Genomic DNA, 19,235 nt, shown 5'->3' on the forward strand with positions numbered 1-19,235 from the left:
ATTACTTAGATCAAGAATTTTTCCATTTAATTATTCAAAATTATTTTTTTGGCTTTAGAATTATTCTATTGAATTAAGAGCTGGTCCCAGCTATTGTAGCTTCGTGAATTTCTCTAAACAAAGGAAAATTAGAGAAAAAACTCTCTGCTAGTATAAAGATTTTTTAAATATCGATTTTCTATAAGAGCATTTTTTATAAAATTTTAATTTGTTCAAAAAAAATTCATGAATCTTCTACACAGAAAAAAAAATTTTTTGAATCAAGAAAATTGTAAGGAAGACCGAAGTTATTTTAAATCAAAAAGAAATTTTCTTGGCTTAAAAAAATTTAACTTCGTTCAAGAAATTTTCAATCTTCTTTAAGATTTTTTTGATTTAAGAAAATTTACGTTTGACTCAAGACTTTTTTCAGTGTACCCAAACTATGTATATTGCGATAATAAAAAAAATTCATGAGTTGACTAGAGAAAGATGAATTTTTTCAAATTGAATACTCATCATTTGATTTAAGCAACGAACATTGATCTTTTTGTGTATAAGTTGCTTAAAAAATAAGATTGCCTATAAAAAAGACATCATTGTGTCATCGTAATAAGTCACATTGATTACTGCCGTAGGAATCATGCCGGACAAACTGTGGTGGGGCTTCTGTCTACCCCCAAGAGGGTCGAAGTCTGGACATAAAAGTAATACTCGCATGCATAGTATTCCTATTCTTTTCTTTAAAATATAATCATTAGGAGACGGTGAGATGTAAATGTTTTCCTGAATCTCAAAGGGCCTTCCTTCAGCATTGGAGTATTCAAAATAGACTTTCAATTAAATATTCAACGACTTAACGAAAAAGCTTATTTAGTTAAGAAAATATCGCCATTCAAGTGAAAAGAATATAGTAATTGACTTTCATTAAATAATATGCGAGTTCAAGCTTAGCCGATTTTATAACATACATTTAACAATCAATTTTGATGAGTAAGCTTGTTAATTGCTAGGATAGTTTGTTAAAAGCTCATTTTAAAATAAATTTCTGTTAGAATTTAGAAAATTTATTTTCAAAGTAATCCAAGATTCCAAACTTTACAATTCCTTAAATTTTTTAAGTAAGGGCTCAGTTTATGGCCTTTTAAAAGCTACAGTTGATGTTGTGTTGAAACAGTTATTAGAAAACTTAGCTTAAAAAAAATTAATGACTTTATTGGCAAGTTAAAAATGGTCTAAATAAAATCTTATATGTCTTAAAATCAATATAATTAATAAAGTAAAGAAAATTTTGTTTCCGGAGTATTTACATGACAGAATGAATTTTTTAAATTAAATTTAGTATCATTGAAAAGGTCATGGATGACCTGAATTTGTGCCTTTTTAATGTTTCATGTGCTTTTCAGCAACAGTTGATTTATCACAAGTTTTCAAAGTTTTCAAATATTTTTGAAAATTTTCGGAATACTTCAATTTTATGACAATTTTAAACGTTTATTAAATGATTTAAGAAAAAATAATTTATTTTTGCACAGCTGTAGATTTGTCTAGAAATTGATGGATAAAACATTTATTGACCATTTTTGGGACAGTTTAAGTACAATTTTGGGACAATTTCAGGACATTTTTGGTCATTTCAAAAATATTTTTAGAACTTTTTTAAAATATTTTAAAGACAATTTCCCCTTCATAGCTGAATGCCATATATAATAGCTAAATTTGTCATTAAAGACAAACTTTTGGGAATTAGGGAAATAAAGGATAAGGGGGAAGGGGAGGACCTTTACTCGGTAGGAATTTTCGGTAACGTTTTTCAAATGATTTTAAGAAAGACAATTTATTTTTGCACGGTTATAGATTTATCGTAAGATTAATGTATGAAAATTTTTAGGACAATTTTAGGACATTTTTGGGACATTTTAAAAATATTTTTAGGACATTTTTTAAATATTTTGAGGACAATTTTAAACGCTTTTCAAATTGATTTGAGTAGAAAAATTCTTTAACTAAGAAATTTTATTTAAATCAAGATTTTTTCGTCTTGATTCAAGACAATGAAACTCTTCAAAATTATTTTCTTGGTTCAAAAATTTTTTTTTTAATTCAAGTTAATTTTTTTTTTCAGTGTGTAGCCTAGTTTATGACCTTTGAATTGAAAGCAACTGATCACTATAGTGATGGAAGGATTTCTTAGTATTTAAGAAGATTTCTTTGTATTTAAGAAATTATTTTTCAAACATTATTTCTTAGTGTTCAAAAAATATTTCTTAAATACTAAGAAATATTTTTTTAATACTAATAAATTATGTTTAAGAAATTATTTCTTAAATACAAAGAAATCTTCTTAAATACTAAGAAATCCTTCTATCAGTGTATTGACATAATTTAAGATAATTTACAAATAATTAAATTTTATAAATATTGAATTTCAATTAAAAAAATAAATTTAAAAAAAAAATTTTTTTAAAAAAAAGAAATTTAAAAAAAAATTTTTATTTTTTTTTTTAATTTTAAAAAGACATTTGCATATTTTTTTACTCTTGGAAAGTTTTTAAATCAAACTTTAAATTTTTTTATTTATTTATTGAAAAAAAAAAATAAGAAAATATTTATCTATAAATTCATTAAGCTTTATTAAATGTTGTTTAATTGCATTATATGAGGAGTTGAGTTTCAAAAAGATATCTTTTCATTTTTGAGTAATCGAGATAAAAAACTGGTTATCTTCAATTATCAATATTTTTATTGAACTTTTTTAATTTTGCTATAAAGTGCTATCGTTTATGAAGCTACAATTCGATTCTCATACAGAAATCTTTGTAATTTTCGACGTAATTAATATTTAAAGGATCAAGAAACTGTTCTTTTAAAGTATGAAAAGTTATCTTTTTGAAAATCAGCTCCTCTATTAATATTGAATATTACAATTATTACAATTATTACAATAATTATTTAAGTTCGAATTTTTTCCATAGCCATAATTTTATTACTCAAAATAATTTTTCTTTAACAACAGATGTAAAATTGGTCCATTATACACTGAAAAAAACATTAACTTGAATCAAGAGTAAAATTCTTGAACCAATAAAATAATTTTGAAGAAGCTCAATGTCTTGAATCAAGACAAAAAATTCTTAAATGAAATAAAATGTACTTAAACCAAGTGTAATTTCTTAGAATTTTGCAACTCAAACCAAGAAGATAAAATTCTTCAAAATTATTTACTTGATTCAAGTAAATTTTTTTTTCTGTGTAATAAAAAATAAATAAAAAATTTTAATTTTGTTAATACGAAAGATTAAAAAAAAAAATTATTTTTTTAAATTGTCACTTTTTTAGCGCGCAAAATAATTCCTTTTGAATTTTTTCAATTAATTAGCTCAGATTTTAATCTCATTTTTTTTTTTATTAAAATTTAAATGTTATAAATACTCGTTATAAAATATCTAAGAAAAATTATATGAGATATTTTTGTAATCAAAATAAATATAAATTTAAGCATATAAAAGAAATAAAAAAAATTTTTTTCTTTAAAAACGTAAATTTTTTTGTTTGAAATTGAAAGCTTTAACTTGAAAAAACTTTTTAAATTGTAATGTTTCAATGTTTCAATTTAAAAAAAAAAAATAGTTAAAAAAAAGTGATAATGATAAGAATACGATTTTAAATGACTTTGATTCTACTATAAGATCTTAAAGTAAAAACATGCAAAAAGCCAACGTAGTAAAACCCTTACCTAAAATATTATCATGTCTAATAAAACAGGAATGTTTGTTTAAGCCAAATAAAACTTTTTTATAAACTTAACATTGTCTCCATCGTCACTAATACACAACACTAAATAAATATTCTGTATATCTTTTAAAAAACATAACACTGTGAAATGAGAAGAATGACGTTAGTTGGTTAGACAAATTAGCAAGAAAATTTCGAGAGTTTTCACATTTGTTACGATAAAGCGTATGGTCGATTAGGCCAGCGGAAGATGGAAACGTGTCGAGAGGAAACAGAGACTCGAGAAAGACGAGGGGAAGAAAGTTAAGGGTAGTGAGTGGGGATAGACTGAGTAGAAGGGATACAAGGACGTGGAGGGATGATAGGGTACATTTCGGGTTGAGTGAAGGGGGTTGAAGATAGAACTATTGCTGGAAAGAAGGGAGAGATTTTGTAAAGTAAAAGAAAAGCGTTTGGGCGGCGGCTTGTCCGTGGTCAAGGTACGTGGTTTTGCGCAGCACTTCCGCTCAGCCGACGCCCGTGCATCGCTAATATTATTTTATCATTTCTTTTGTAAAACAAAACACTGGCTTTTGATTTCGCGAAATTTATCGATTAATTTTGTTTAGTTTTTGAGATTAAATTAATTTAAAATTTTTTTTATAAATTTGCACGATTTTAAGATTCGGTTCGACGGAAAAAATTTTTTTTATTATTAGAAATTCAAAAATTTATTTTGCAATTATTTTTATAAGTTCATCAGACTAAAAGTTGAGTTATATATTTTATAATTTGAGTCCTTAAATAATTGCATGGTTCAGCATTTAACGAAGATTAATAATAAATTATAAAAAAAAAAGTACAGCACAACGATGATCGGTGACAGTATTTAATTTAGGGAGTTCAAGAAAAGGCATAGTCAGCCGAAAAGCATTTGGCATTCACTGCTCGCAACAGGTCTCTTAGTCCACACGTCTACTTTTATCTATTTTGTAGCATCACGTTATGTTACGAAAGAATGTATCTATTCAAAGTTTTATCATTCAAACAAACCTTTCAAAAAAAAAAAAAAAAAAATGAGTGTATTGTTTAATAAAAGTTTCAAATAATCAAAATTATTAGGTACTAGCTGTTACCCGCCCACTTCGCTGGGGATTTTATAGAATTGTCTTTTTAGATCTAAACTTGAAATTTAATTAGAGTATTGTTTTGACTTTCACAAATTCCAAATTACATCGAATTAGCATATACCTTTTATCCATGTAATTATTCCAGCTAATATTCATTGTAACTTTCAATGTGCAATCGTTATAATGTTTGCGTGGCTTTTTTTTCAAAAATAAATAATAATTGACACGAAGAAAAAAATTTGAAATGAAAATTTGGAGTCTATAGGAGCTATAGCTTGGAAATTAAAAATTTTTAATGTTAACACCCACCTTCGCAAACCCCTGTGAGATGAGCTATCGTAAAATTTGCCCATAGACTTTTTCTACATCTCTTACAGAAGATTCCTATCAAATTTGGAGTCGATAAGAGCAATAGTTTAAAAACGGGAATTTTTCATTATTAACGCCCCCGCAATCCTCTTTGGGGTAGAATATTGTAAAATTCGTTCATAAATTATTTTTTCATCACTTACAGAAAATTCTTACAAAATTTGGAGTCTGTAGGAGTTATAGCTTGAAAATTAAAAATTTTAATTGTTAATACCCAGCCCCGCAACCCTCTGTGAGGTGAGATATCGTAAAATTCAATTATAGATTATTTCTACATCTCTTACAGAAGGTTCCTATCAAATTTGGAGTCGATAGGAGCTATAGTTTAAAAACAGGAATTTTTCATTGTTAACGCCCCCGCAACCCCCCTTGTGGGAGGAATTTTGTAAAATCCGTTCTTAGCTGACCTCTACTCGGCGAAAGGAATATTCTTGCCATATTTCAAGTCTCTAGGTCTTATAGTTCCAGAGATATCGTGATGAGTAACTATATCTATAGAAAGTCTCATATATATATATATATATATATATAGATTGGATATCTACATAAAATTATTATTTTTTTATCGATTTTGATTTTCTATCCTTCAGGGTGGCCCGATAAGGTGTATTAAATTTGTCTTTTACTAGCAAAAATAAAGACAGCAGTAATTTCTTAAAAAGCAACTCAAGTTTATTGCTTACATCATATAATAACATTCTAAATTTTATTTATCATAAAAAAGCCGACCCAGTGTAATGTAAGATATCAAGAAGATTAAGCGGAAAAATATTAAATTTATCAAGTTTTTTGCACTTTGTTTTTTCGGAATGAACTTTAATGAGTTTCTTGCAACGTGTCAATTTTTAGCATCAAATTAATTGTGATAAAATTTTAAAATTATTTTGAGGGGTTTCTTTATCTCGAATTGCAAGTACAAAAATTCTTAAGTTAAGTAACATTTCCTTAAACCGGGAATTTTCTTTTATTCAAATGTTTTCTGTTTGATTCAAGATAAAGCAAAATTCTTCAGAGCACTACAAATCCAAGTGTTTTAAAAGAACACACATGAAGTGTTTTGTTCCTATCTTGAAGCATTGTAGTCACTTTTAAAATACTTCAACGTGTTTTAATTTCCGAGATTAAATGCTCATTTGTGGTCACTTTTGTAACTATTGGATTTTCAGTGAGTCATTTGGGATCAAGATTTTTTGTTTTGTAATTAACAGAATTTGTACGAATTTTTTAAATTCGCAATCGAATTTTTTTTCCTTATTTTGATAATTTCAAATCAATATTTTGATTTTGAAAAATTGGCCAAGAACTTGAAAATTTTGGTACCTTTGAGTGACCTTGAATTCAAAGTAGTTCTTCAAATTTAATGCAATAAATTGTAAAAATTTCCAAAAAAATAAAAGGTTATAATGTAGGGGAGGGTGGGGCAAGACGGCCCACCTACGCCAGTTTTTATTTTTTATGGCTTTCTACCATCAAAAAGTTCAAAAAAAAATTTTTTTTTTGGGGCAAGATAGTCCACCTCCAAAATATTAGAAAAATAAATTTTTGGTCAATTTTTGAGGTAGGCCTTCTTGCCCCAGGTGGGCCGTTTTGCCCCACCCTTCCCTACACTAAAAAATAAATTCTTGACGGGAGTGTAAATTTTCTTGGCTCAAGAAAATATTAAGGAAGATTAAAAATTTCTTGAATGAAGTCAAAGTTTCTTGAGCCAATAAAATTTCTTCTTGCGCCAAAATAACTATTGTCTTCTTGGCGCAAGAAAATTATTTTTTCTGTGTAGTTGATTTAGTATGATGATGCTTAGGACGTGTGTAAATAAAAAATGATGTAAAAAAACACTTACCGACTACAAAAACCATATTTTTTGTCCATCGCAGCAACTCTCTTCGAATGTGTCTGCGTTCCTGTATGCAGCGAGCATAGGGACAATCCGCCATTTTCAAAATCACATCTTAGAGTGTAGGTATGGCCCCTGTGCGGGATGCGCATGCAACCAATATTTTATTGTATCCGTGTTGAAGTCTACCAAGGTATCAGCTTTCTGTTTCCACTTATTTTCAGTAGTCAGCAACTTATGTAACGATGTTACTTCTGCTTTGTCATTTCTCTTTATTTTATAACATGAATATCTTATTACGCGCGTTTTTCTTCAAAATATCGGTCGATCGTTTTAGTCACAATTAATGATTTAGCTAACCGAGTTGAGTTTTTTTAATCGGCCAGTGGTGGCGCGGGAGGAGAAAGTGACAGATATTTCGAGGTTTCATTAATGGTATATAAATGCGTTAAAGATTACTTATTTTGTGGATGTGATTGTTAATGCTTTCAGTTATATTAGTTACTTTCTCGCTCCCGCGCTCCACTCGCGTATACATTTGATCACGTAAGATGATTTTCCACCAGATTTTAAACAACCTTTTCTTTTTCGACGTCTTCTTATCGTTTGTAACTTGGATCTTTTTCCTGCCGTAGCTGCTGTTGGCAGTTCTAGCTTCTTTGAAGATTATTTTTATTTCTTATGCTCTCTCTTGTTGCCCTGCAACCATATGATTGCACCGACAGTATGATTTGATAGTGATATTTGAAGGTTCCTGTTTTACCTAAAACAAAAACAAAAAATATATAAATATCATTAATTAAACTCTGAGAATAATTATTTTTAGAATATAATAATTGTTAAATTTATAAATTAATAATTATGACACGACTTTTTCAATTTCATTAAAGTTTTGGTGTTTGAAATCGAAGGGCTCAAAAGCATATAACAGCTATCTCTTCGAACTCGGAGAGCTCATATTGACACGGAAAAACAAATATTTTTACTGAAGCCATCTATTAGATACCTACTCGTAGATTCTTACTGTAGCAATGTATATTCCTACAAGAGCACTACTGTAGGGTTACTGGAGCGATCTGTTAGTTGGCTAGAATCGCTAACCAACATTTTTCTTACAGAGCCCTTTTACCAGACAAAACGATTTAAATATTTAATATTTTATATTTAATAACAAAAAATTTTATTATTCTATCGATTTAATCTTTTATTAATTATTATTGAAAAATTATACGGATAAATAAAAAAGAATAAGTAATTAAAAATTATAAAATAGATTACATATTAAATTAACAAGTTTTTGATGATACTTATTTATTTTTATGGACCATTTAAAAAAAAATTGTCACAAGAATTTAAGAATTTTCAAAGTTTTATATATTTTTTGATGGTCAATTTTTTAAGAAATTTTTTGGAAGAGTTTTAAATAATTTGTTGGATCTATAAATTTGCTCCACCACATTTTTCATTAAATTATTCGGATTTGATCCTGTCATAGCACTAATTATTTTCAACTTTATTTAAAAACTACCCAAACTATTAATATCTCTATTAAAAAGAACAAAAAATTAATAAGCCAAAGTTTTTTTTAATCATAATCCATAACTCTCGACAGTCGCATATAAATTACAGGTTGCTAGTAAATAATTACATTAATTTTGGAGGTGATAAAATGTGTCAAAAAACAAGACTGCGCGCAGAATCTGAGACTTGAACGAGGCATTTACCCCTCATAGCAATTCCGTTTGGCTCTCCCAGCGCACCGGCTTAGTTATTTTAGCCAACTACTGTATTCCTGCCAGAACGATCTAATAGATGGCTCTAGTAACTCTCTAACTTATCCTCGGTAATTATCCGTAGAATATGAACGCTAAGTTTAATGAAGATCTGTTAAAAATTGAGAGAGTTAGAGTAGAGACAAGGCCGGTTATATCGTATATATCTATATATAGATACATATATAAGCTTTTGAACCATATAGGGGAGGGTGGGGCAAGACGGCCCATTTGGGGCAAGGAGGCCCACCTCAAAAATTGACCAAGAATTTATTTTTCTAATATTTTTTCGTTATATTTTGGAAGTGGACCATCTTGCCCCAAAAAAAAAATTTTTTTTTTAATTTTCGAAAAATTCCGGTGAATTGACTTAAAGTTGAACGAGAGTAAATCCACTTGATAGTAGAAAGCTATGCACAAAAAATAAAAACCTGCTTAGGTGGGCCGTCTTGCCCCACCCTCCCCTACATTTTCTGACTCAGATTAACGAGCTGAATAAGAATGTACAAAAATTTTTTGAAAATTCTGAGTGAGGACCAATGCAATAGTTAGATTTCTATGAAATATACTAAAAAGGAGTTAATTTTTTTTTTTTTGGAATGTTCAAAAATGTTAAAAATTAAAATTTTGACTTAATTCTGGTAGTGACAAAAAATTTTGCATTTTTTTCCAATCTTATATTTTTGGTTCAAAAATAATTACCTTATACGAAATACTTAAACATATTTAAAAACTTTTTTTAACGATATAAAAAGTAGTACGTCCGGTTATTTTGACAGCATTGTAAAAATAAATCGGTAATATTTTAAACCAACGTTAGTACGTCATCCAAGAGACAGAAATTCTAGGATAAATAATGTTGATCTTGTTTGAAGATAGTAAAGTACTTCATACACGGTTAGTTATATGGTTAGTTATATGGATAGTTTCACATAATGTTCGGTCGAGTCACATCAGTATAATAAAAAACAGCCTTTGCCTATCAATCCATAGATCGCAAAATTTATTATTTAAATATTTAACTTTTTTGAGATCACAATACTTAATATCCTCGGGGAGCTTTCAGTCACATTTTGTCAGAGAACCTAAGGTGACCTACCTCGCCATGTGTGACGTAATTTATAGACGGTCTTTTATAAAGCATCGTATTCGATAATAAATAGGATAAAGTTCTAGACGGAAGAAATGTAGACGTTAAAAAAAGCAGTCTGCAGACAAGATTGAGCGCGATTTTGTTTTAAGAAAAATTTTGGATTTTTTTAGCAAGCTTAAAAGTTCAAAGAAATACTGAAGGAATGATTAAAGTGAGATGTATATTATAAGCAGTAAAAAAGTAAAAAAATAGAGTTACACAGACGACGCAAACAGTAAAAACTTGTATGGGCGTTTTCGTACAGACAGAATTACCAGAAGAAAAGAGAAGAGCGCGTCTAATATGTAAGAAGAGAAAAAGAATCGCCGATCAATAGGTAGTAGCTAGGTGGTAAGCGTTCTTTCATCCATCTCTGTTACCCACGGTCTTCTCCTTTGTGCTTTCTACCTGCGCAATTTTTTCGTTCTACACCCATCCGCGAGACACCGCCACGTTTATGGTGACGATGAACAAGCTCACAGTGCTAAGTTACTTTTTAGTCAGTAAAGTACCTAAACTTGATTGATTTTTCAGGCTTACGTTGCGCAGTTTACTTTTCATTAGACAGAAGTTGCATCATTAGTAAAAATTATTATTTATCAAGAAAGTTAATTGCACAGAAAAAAAAGTTTCACTTGAACCAAGAAAATATTTTTCTTCCTAATTATTTTCTTGAGCGGAAAAAAAATTTTTTTGACACAAGAAATTTCACTTATTCCAACAAAATTAATTCTCTTGCTTTAAGAAATACGTATCTTGATCCAAGAAAATTTATTTGAGTCAAGAAAATTTTCTTGTTTTGAGAAAATTTCTCTCCTGCTCCAAAAAATTAAATATCTCCATAGAAGTAAATTTTCATTAATATTTTTATTGACTAACATGTCAAATAGGAAGATCAAATAATATTGAATCATTTTTTTTTATTCAATATGATTATTTGCACGTCTAAATAATATAAAATGGGTATCAAATATTCAAGAGAAAAATTTTCTTAGGGTGAGAAAATTTTTTTCTCAGTTGAAATAAGTGGCGCTGCTTCCCTAAAGTATCTAAAAATCTTGATCAAATATAAAAATTTATTGTATCAAGTATTTATGATAATTTGAATTAAGAAAAAATGACTTCCACCAAGAATAGAATTTCAAAAAAAATTTTTACTTCGACCAACACAACTTCAGTCTTCCTTCAGGCACTCGAAAATTTTCTTGAGCCAAGAATTTTTTTCTCCAGTCAAGAAATTTTTCTTTCTGTGTGGGTGTTAATTTTTCAAAGCTTGGGGATGTTAAACAGCTTCAAGAATTTATAGAAATAAGTTTTTACGCTCAAAATTTAGCCTATATATCTTCTAAATATTTTTAATTAGTTAAGTTTTGTCATTATAATTTTAAAGTATGAATTTATATTTCGTCTTTTTCTATGGAAGCAGTGGCACTTATAATTGTATCTAAAAGTTATGTTGAGAGATGTATGCTGAATAATGTCAAATTGCTACAAGATCTTCTTTTATACTGTCATCTTTCAAGTGCTTGCTCTTTCACACTATCGTTTACTTTCTCATGCTCAAGTTATACTTCAAAGAGTTCTGTATTTTTTTTTATTATGGTATTTTAAAAACTACTAGAAATGTAACTGTGATAGTGATGACTGCTGTTGAGAGTCTACTCATCTAGTGCATTGTTGTTTGCTTAAGCTTAAAGCAGAAACTAGTATTAGCTATTAGTTTTTAAGACTCTATTTAACGCTTCTAACTTTACTTATCTTTATGCAAAAATATTACTTTTTTTTCCCAAAAATTACCAAGGAAACTAATAAAAATATGAAATTAATTAAAGCTTAAAAGCTTAGTTAATTTAAAATCATGGTGTAAAATTAATAATTATTGATAAATATTTTTTAAAATTAATTTTTTTCTACAAGAGTTTTAAAAACAATGACTATCAAATACTGATAAAAAATGAAAATTAAAAATATAGAAAATTTATAAGAATCATGAAGAAATAATAAATTAAAAAAAAAAAAAGCTAAATATATAAAACTAGCTGTTACCTGCCCGCTTCGCTGGGGATTTTATAGAATTGTATTCTTAGATCTAAACTTTAAATTTAATTAGAGTATTGTTTTGACTTTTACAAATTCCAAATTTCATCGAATTAGCATATACCTTCTATCCATGTTATTCCAGCTAATATTCATTGTAACTTTCAATGTGCAATCATTATAATGTTTGCGTGGCTTTTTTTCAAAAATTAATAATAATTGACACGAAGAAAAAAATTTGAAATGAGAATTTGGAGTCTATAGGAGCTATAGCTTGGAAATTAAAAATTTTTAATGTTAACACCCACCTTCGCAAACCCCTGTGAGATGTGCTATCGTAAAATTTGCCCATAGAATTTTTCTATATCTCTTACAGAAGATTCCTACCAAATTTGGGGTCGATAGGAGCTATAGTTTAAAAACGGGAATTTTTCATTATTAACGCTACCGCAATCCTCTTTGGGGTAGAATATCGTAAAATTCGTTAATAAATTATTTTTTCATCACTTACGGAAAATTGCTTGAAAATTAAAATTTTTGATTGTTAATACCCACCCCCGCAACCCTCTGTGAGGTAAAATATCGTAAAATTCGTTTATAGATTATTTCTACATCTCTTACAGAAGATTCCTACCAAATTTGGAGTCGATAGGAGCTATAGTTTAAAAACGGGAATTTTTCATTGTTAACGCCCCCGCAACCCCCCGTGTGGGTAGAATTTTGTAAAATCCGTTTTTAGCTGACCTCTACTCGGCGAAAGGAATATTCCTGCCAAATTTCAAGTCTCTAGGTCTTATAGTTCCAGAGATATCGTGATGAGTGACTATATCTATAAAAAGTCTCTTTTATATAATAAATAAAAAAAAGCTAAATAAATAAAAAAAGAAATAATAAATAGGTATAGGTTTTTTTGATTCTTTTATTTTAATAATTGTAATTAAACGACACTGAGTTACATAACCATTTGTAATAGGGGATCTTTAATTTCTTCAAAGAATTAATAAAAAAAATTTTACTCCACTAACGGATTTTTGGCAAGTTACAGTGGTTATAGGTTTCATACTTGACTCACGGGAAAATATTTTAAACTATTTTAATGATTTTTTCCTTTTCTATTGCACTTTATCAATTTTCTAAAAGTACGATACTAATCTTCATTAAATTATCTTGACAATAGCATGCATAACATCTTGATTACGTTAAGTAAAAAGGGTATAATAATAAAAAAAGTAGCCGAAATAAGGCGAAAAAAATTTTTTCAATCGTCAAGCACTTTCTAATGCTTTTCATGATGAGTCGTGCAGAAAAAGATCATTCGGCATCCAAAATAAAATTATTTTTATTATTTTTCTAATTATTAAAAAAAAAATAAACTAATCAAATGTATATATATTGTAAGGCACTGAGGGAGTTTTGGCTTCAGGGTCTAAATTATTGAATAAATAAATAAAAAATAAAAGATAATTTCTTACCAGTACTTAATACGGTTTAAATAATTTTAAGAATTAATGTAATAATTACATTTATTATAGAAATATTTAAATAACTTGGAAATAATATTTATTTTACAATGCACTGTACGAAGTCGATTGGTTGTAACATGAAAACTATTAAAAAAGTGTTTTTTTAATTTTATAAAAAATTAATTGATTAAATAGTTTAGAATAATGGATGGAGGAGAAAAAAATTTGCTTAGCAAAATAATTAATTAATTAAGACAGCAATTGTATTTTTAAAAATAAAAAAATCTCGGTAAAATTGCAGAGAGTCCAGTAAAATTTTTTTAATATTCTAAATATTTCACAGATATTATGTTTGATAGGAACTTTTACAAATTTAAACAAAAAGATCATAACTCGTAGTTTATCTATTTTTCTCTTTGATATTACCGGAGCATTGACGCAAGAATGTGTATATTTGCATCTCGTAATATCTTTGCACGTTTTAGAATGCGAGTTATAGGAAAAGTTGTAAGTGTAAATGCGAGACGTACATATGATAAATGAGTGATAAAATTAAACATGAACGTCTCCCAAAAGGTAGAGAAGCAATACGACATCTTCTCACGGTTAAGCGGTATGCTCATGGAGTATGGAATTGGAACACTACTGAAAGATTCTCCACACCGACACGAGAGAAACTAATTGCTTAAATCCATTGGGCATGAATTTACAGTAGTGATTGTTAATTTCGATTTTTATGCATGAAAATTAATTAATTAAAAGATTTGATCTTTGTTCTTAGAAAGTCAGGAGAAAGATTTTGAGCTTAAAAATTTCGGAATAATTTTTATATAAATTATAATGAATATAGTTATATCAATATTTTTCGAATATTAATTTTCGAGAGTTTTGTGTGATTTTTTCACATTTAAAATGACTCGGGGTCTCAATAAAGTTTCGATTCATATTCAGCGGATCGAAATACATAAAAATCACGCTTAGTTTCCCGGGTAAAAAAAATTGTCCAAAAAATGTCCCAAACTTGGGACATCCAAACGTGACACAATTTGGAACACTTTTGGGACATCTTAGAAATAAACAGAAATTTTAAAATAGTGCATTTAAGTAATTTTTCATCAATTTTACGTATTTTTTTGAAAATTTTCAGAATAATTCTTAAATTTTATGACAATTTTTAACGTTTATTAAATGATTTAAGAAAAAAAAATTTATTTTTGCACAGCTGTAAATTTGTCTAGGAATTGATGGATAAAACATTTATTGACCATTTTTGGGACAATTTTGAAACAATTTTAGGACAATTTTGTGACAATTTTAAAATATTTTTAGGAAATTTTTTTAAAATTCTGAGGATAATTTTAAACGTTTTTCATATGATTTTAAGACAATTGTTTTTTGCACGGTTGTAGATAAATTCTAAAAATATTTTAAGAATGTCTCAAAAATGTCCCAAAATTGTCCTAAAAATTTTCATTCATTAATCTTACGATAAATCTATAACCGTGCAAAAATAAATTGTCTTTCTTAAAATCATTTGAAAAATGTTTAAAATTGTCATAAAATCGAAATATTCCGAAAATTTTTTAAAATATACGTAAAATTACTTAAATGCACTATTTTAAAATTTCTGGTTATTTCTGAGATGTCCCAAAATTGTCCCAAATTGTATCACGTTTGGGTGTCCCAAGCTTGGGACAATTTTTTTTTACACGGGTTGGTTCCAAAACATTTTTTTATCATTAAAACTGCCAATTTTCATTATTCTTACGGTTTTTTGAAGTTTTCTCGAAATTTCAAGGGTGTAGGGGTCAAACTGGCCTCGAATTCGGATTCAGCGGACCAAAATACGTACCCGTAGGTAGGTCCGGTCAAATGCACATTCTACTTAATTTTTTTTGTGTGCCGGTATAATAATTATTACATATATAGATTATCATCTTATAAAATTCATACCACTGAGTTTAACTCTTAAATTTTCAAATGATCAACATTTATGCTCCAATTTAAACTTTTCTTCTATTTTTTTTTTTTTTTTTTTTACAATTATATTCCAATTTAAAGAAAAACGATTATTTCTTAATATTTAAAATTTTTGAAATTTTAAATCTTTATTAGTCATACGTGTACTTTTATTGTAACTCTTTTTTATACTTTTGCCATCTGGCTATTCTGCCTTGGCATCGAAATTAAATCAATAAATAAATATATTGAACTCTCTCGTTAATTAATTTCAATAAACTATCATTTTTGACCACTTAAAGAATATTTCACTCCTTAGTGACCTATGTTATACCGGCGCGTTGATAATTCGGTATCATTTAGGTGGATTGGTCCAAGGCTCTTATCACCGACGGATGAAAATCCAAATGAGTACGACCTTGTGGTGATTGTGGTTCAGTGAAATTAAAAAGGATAGGGACACAAGATGTATTATATCATTCTCATTTAGAATTTGACTCCCTTGATGGATGACGAAAGCTCTAATAGAGTTTATCTGTTATCTAGTCATTGTGTTGAGGTTTGAAAGTTTCGAAACTACACAGAAAGAAAAATTTCTTGACTGGAGAACAAAATTCTTGGCTCGAGAAAATTTTCGGGTGCCTGAAGGATGACCGAAGTTGTGTTAGCCGAAGTAAAAATTTACTAGTTTTTCATATATGTCCCATAGGCATTAAAAAATTTTTTTTTTAGTCAAAAAAAAATTTTTTTTCGTTTTTCGACTAGATTTTTACTTTTCTACATTCCCAAGTTGATTGGAGAGAAATTTATATAAATAACAAAAAAAAAAAAAAATACAATCTTACTGTCAATATTAAAGAAGTGAGGTTGACATTACCAAGTTCATATTTTTAACGAAAGTAAAAATAATTAATTAATATTGAGCTGTTTAATTGTAATGAAAATTAATTTAGCAGAAATGTGATAATTATAATAATTTTTTTTTGATATTGACATGTAAAAATTTTATAAAATAAAAAATGCAATTTTTTATGAATAATTTTTTGGAACAAATTTGATTGTAAAAGAAAATTACAAAATTATAGTGACAGCTAAATTTAATGTAATTTAATTTTATGTGTTAATTGTTTCAATGTGTAAACTTATTTCATGTTACTGTTGTTTTTCTTGTTCTTATCAAATATAAAGTGTTCTTATTGATAACTAATATTTTTTAATTTTTCAGTTATTATTTTTGGTCTGAGAGGGCTTTGCCCCTAGACCCCAATTTTATGTCCACGTTTGTTCCGCATTACTATATACTACACTGATAAAAAAACAATCTTGATTCAAGAAACTTTTTTTCTTCAAAATTTGAACTCTTGAAACTAGATATAGATATATTTCTTTCAAGAATTTTTGTCTCTTGGTTCAAGATAGGCGATAACATTGATTCAAGATGTTACCGACTTGTGTTAAGAATGGCTTTTTTTTTGAGTCATTAATTTACTTATTTCCAAGAAATAATTTTTTTTCAGTGTAACAATTAAAGACTACTTAGTTTTTGAAATATACTTTGATGAATTATTTTAAGTTTTTTAAACGACAATGTTATTTTAGTTGAAAAACTAAATGTATCGATTGAAGATAATATAGCTCTTAAGCCAAGAAAATCTAAATCAAGACAAGAAATTCTTAAAGCAAAATAATCATTTGTCTTCCAAAATAAATTCTTAGATCAAGAAAATATCTCTTGAGTCAACATAAATTTTTATCAGTGTATTTTCGTTATTCAACCAGATTTTTACTTTTCTACCTTCACAAGTTGATTGGAGAGAAGAAAAAGATTTTTTTATACGCCCTTTTAGCATGAGTAACGCAATATGCTTATAACGTAATACTTCTCACCATGTCTGTACTGAAACTTTATATTCATGCCAAATATGGTATGATATGACAATTTTCACATCAAGCTATATATTGGCATATCAGAAAAATTTTTTACAGGTAATAACAGTTATTACAATAGCTGTATCTAGTAAATTTTATATCTGAAACTGCAACTCTTACAAAACTTGTATTTAACGATATTAATGAATTAGTATTCATACAACGATCAATTTTTATGTCATGCATGTATTTTTATCCCTTATGAATTTGATTTGTTAAAAAAAATTTTGCAGCGAATAGAATAACTAAGCTCGAAATACTATAAAGTAACATATTTTAAATATTATCATAAAATGTCTCGAATAAAAAAAACGCGTCGAAGAATCTTTCAAATTAAAAATGCAATTATAAAAATGCGTCGAGCGCCTTTGTCGTAAAACAAGTATAGAAGTAACTGGCAGGCGTACCCAACCCTCCGCTATACTCGCACTCTTTTTTTTCGTCCTCTTTCTTTAACCCCTACTGACGAGACTTTAAAAAGCGACGAAAACTACTGGCGTGGATCATACTTATCCCTTTTGAGCACCCTTTACATAAGTCTAGCTGACTGCAACATCAAAAAAAAAAAAAAAGTTATCGATCTTATACTCTTTTTCCTTGAGTCTCAATTATCAAACATTTCGAAATATAGGACCCTTATGAAGGTGATGAATAGTGATCCTTGGATAAAGGTATAAAAAATGTATCGTATGGAAAACGAAAAACTGAGGTGTCTACTAAATAACGACGAACCGGTGACGTTAGTGGTCTAAGGCGCATGGCCTGTAGACCACTTGGACTGACTCACTGGCCAGGCGTGGGTTCGAATCCCCAGCTGGTCTTAAAAAACAAGCTTGGTTGAGATTCGACCCTTGCCGCGTAGGTTAAGATTTTTACAACCCAAAAAGACCCCAACGTAACACCCCCAACAGTTAAAGTCGGCGATATGACCACAGCAGTTAAAACCGATTCTAAATAATAATTGAATTAAAAAAAAAATTAATAATGACGATAACTTGAAATTAAAAGAATAAATTTTTTTATATATAAACTAAAGTTTTTGTTACAATTTTTTATTTTATTATAATGATCAATTAATTTTTAAGTTCGAACAATAAGTTTAATATAATAATAATTAATTTAGAGCAATAACTAAAATTAATAAAATCATAAGTAATAAATTTTGCATTATTCATCGTCAAATAAAAGATTCCTGCCAAATTTCAAGTCTGTAGTAGAAGTTACAGTGTGGAAATGGAAATTTAATATTCTAACACCCACCCCCGCAATCCTTATAGGGGGTGGATTGTTGTAAAATCCGCTCTTAGATCATTTCCGCATCACATATAGAAGACTCTACCTAAATTTGCCGTCTGTAGGATCTACAATTTGAAAGTTAAAAATTTTCATTGTTAATATCCACCCCCGCAACCCTCTGTGGAGCGAGCTATCGTAAAATTCGTTCATAGATTAGTTATATATCTCTTACGAAAGATTTCTACCAAATTTGGGAGCTACAGGAGCTATAGTTTACAAACGGGAATTATTCATTGTTAACGCCCCCGCAATCCCCTTTGAGGGAGGATTTTTAAAAAATTTTTTTACATACAAACCTTCTCCTAAAAATTCTAAAAACAACAAAAGAAATTTAGTTCAATCGGTCCAGCCGTTCTCAAAAGATGCGTGGATATACATGCGGCATTTTATTTTTATTTATATAGATAAAAAAAAATTACATGGATAAAAGGTATATGCTAATTCGATGAAATTTGGAATTTGTGAATGTCAAAACAATACTCTAATTAAATTTAAAGTTTAGATTTAAAAATACAATTTTTTAGATCTAACATGATCTAGTAATAAAATTTTTTTTAAGAGATGGAAGAAAAAAAAGTATTGTTAATTAGCTCATAATTAGTAAAATACACTCGAATGATA

General features: G+C 28.3%; 1 protein-coding gene across 4 annotated transcripts in view; it reads right to left on the minus strand.

The window, feature by feature from the left end:
- Eip93f (Ecdysone-induced protein 93F) overlaps positions 1 to 19,235 on the minus strand; it is an 85,338-nt gene that overhangs the window by 38,955 nt on the left and 27,148 nt on the right. For all 4 annotated transcript variants that reach the window (XM_074250636.1, XM_074250637.1, XM_074250638.1 and 1 more), the window contains exon 2: positions 7,033 to 7,789. In XM_074250636.1, the coding sequence (XP_074106737.1) occupies positions 7,033 to 7,126 (94 nt within the window). In that variant the 5' untranslated portion in view covers positions 7,127 to 7,789. The remainder of the gene's footprint in view (positions 1 to 7,032; positions 7,790 to 19,235) is intronic.

The sequence above is a fragment of the Cotesia typhae genome, unplaced genomic scaffold (genome assembly GCF_013202065.1).
Source record: "Cotesia typhae breed Kobodo isofemale line unplaced genomic scaffold, CoteBio_Ctyphae contig_59, whole genome shotgun sequence".
Taxonomy (NCBI): Eukaryota; Metazoa; Arthropoda; class Insecta; order Hymenoptera; family Braconidae; genus Cotesia; species Cotesia typhae.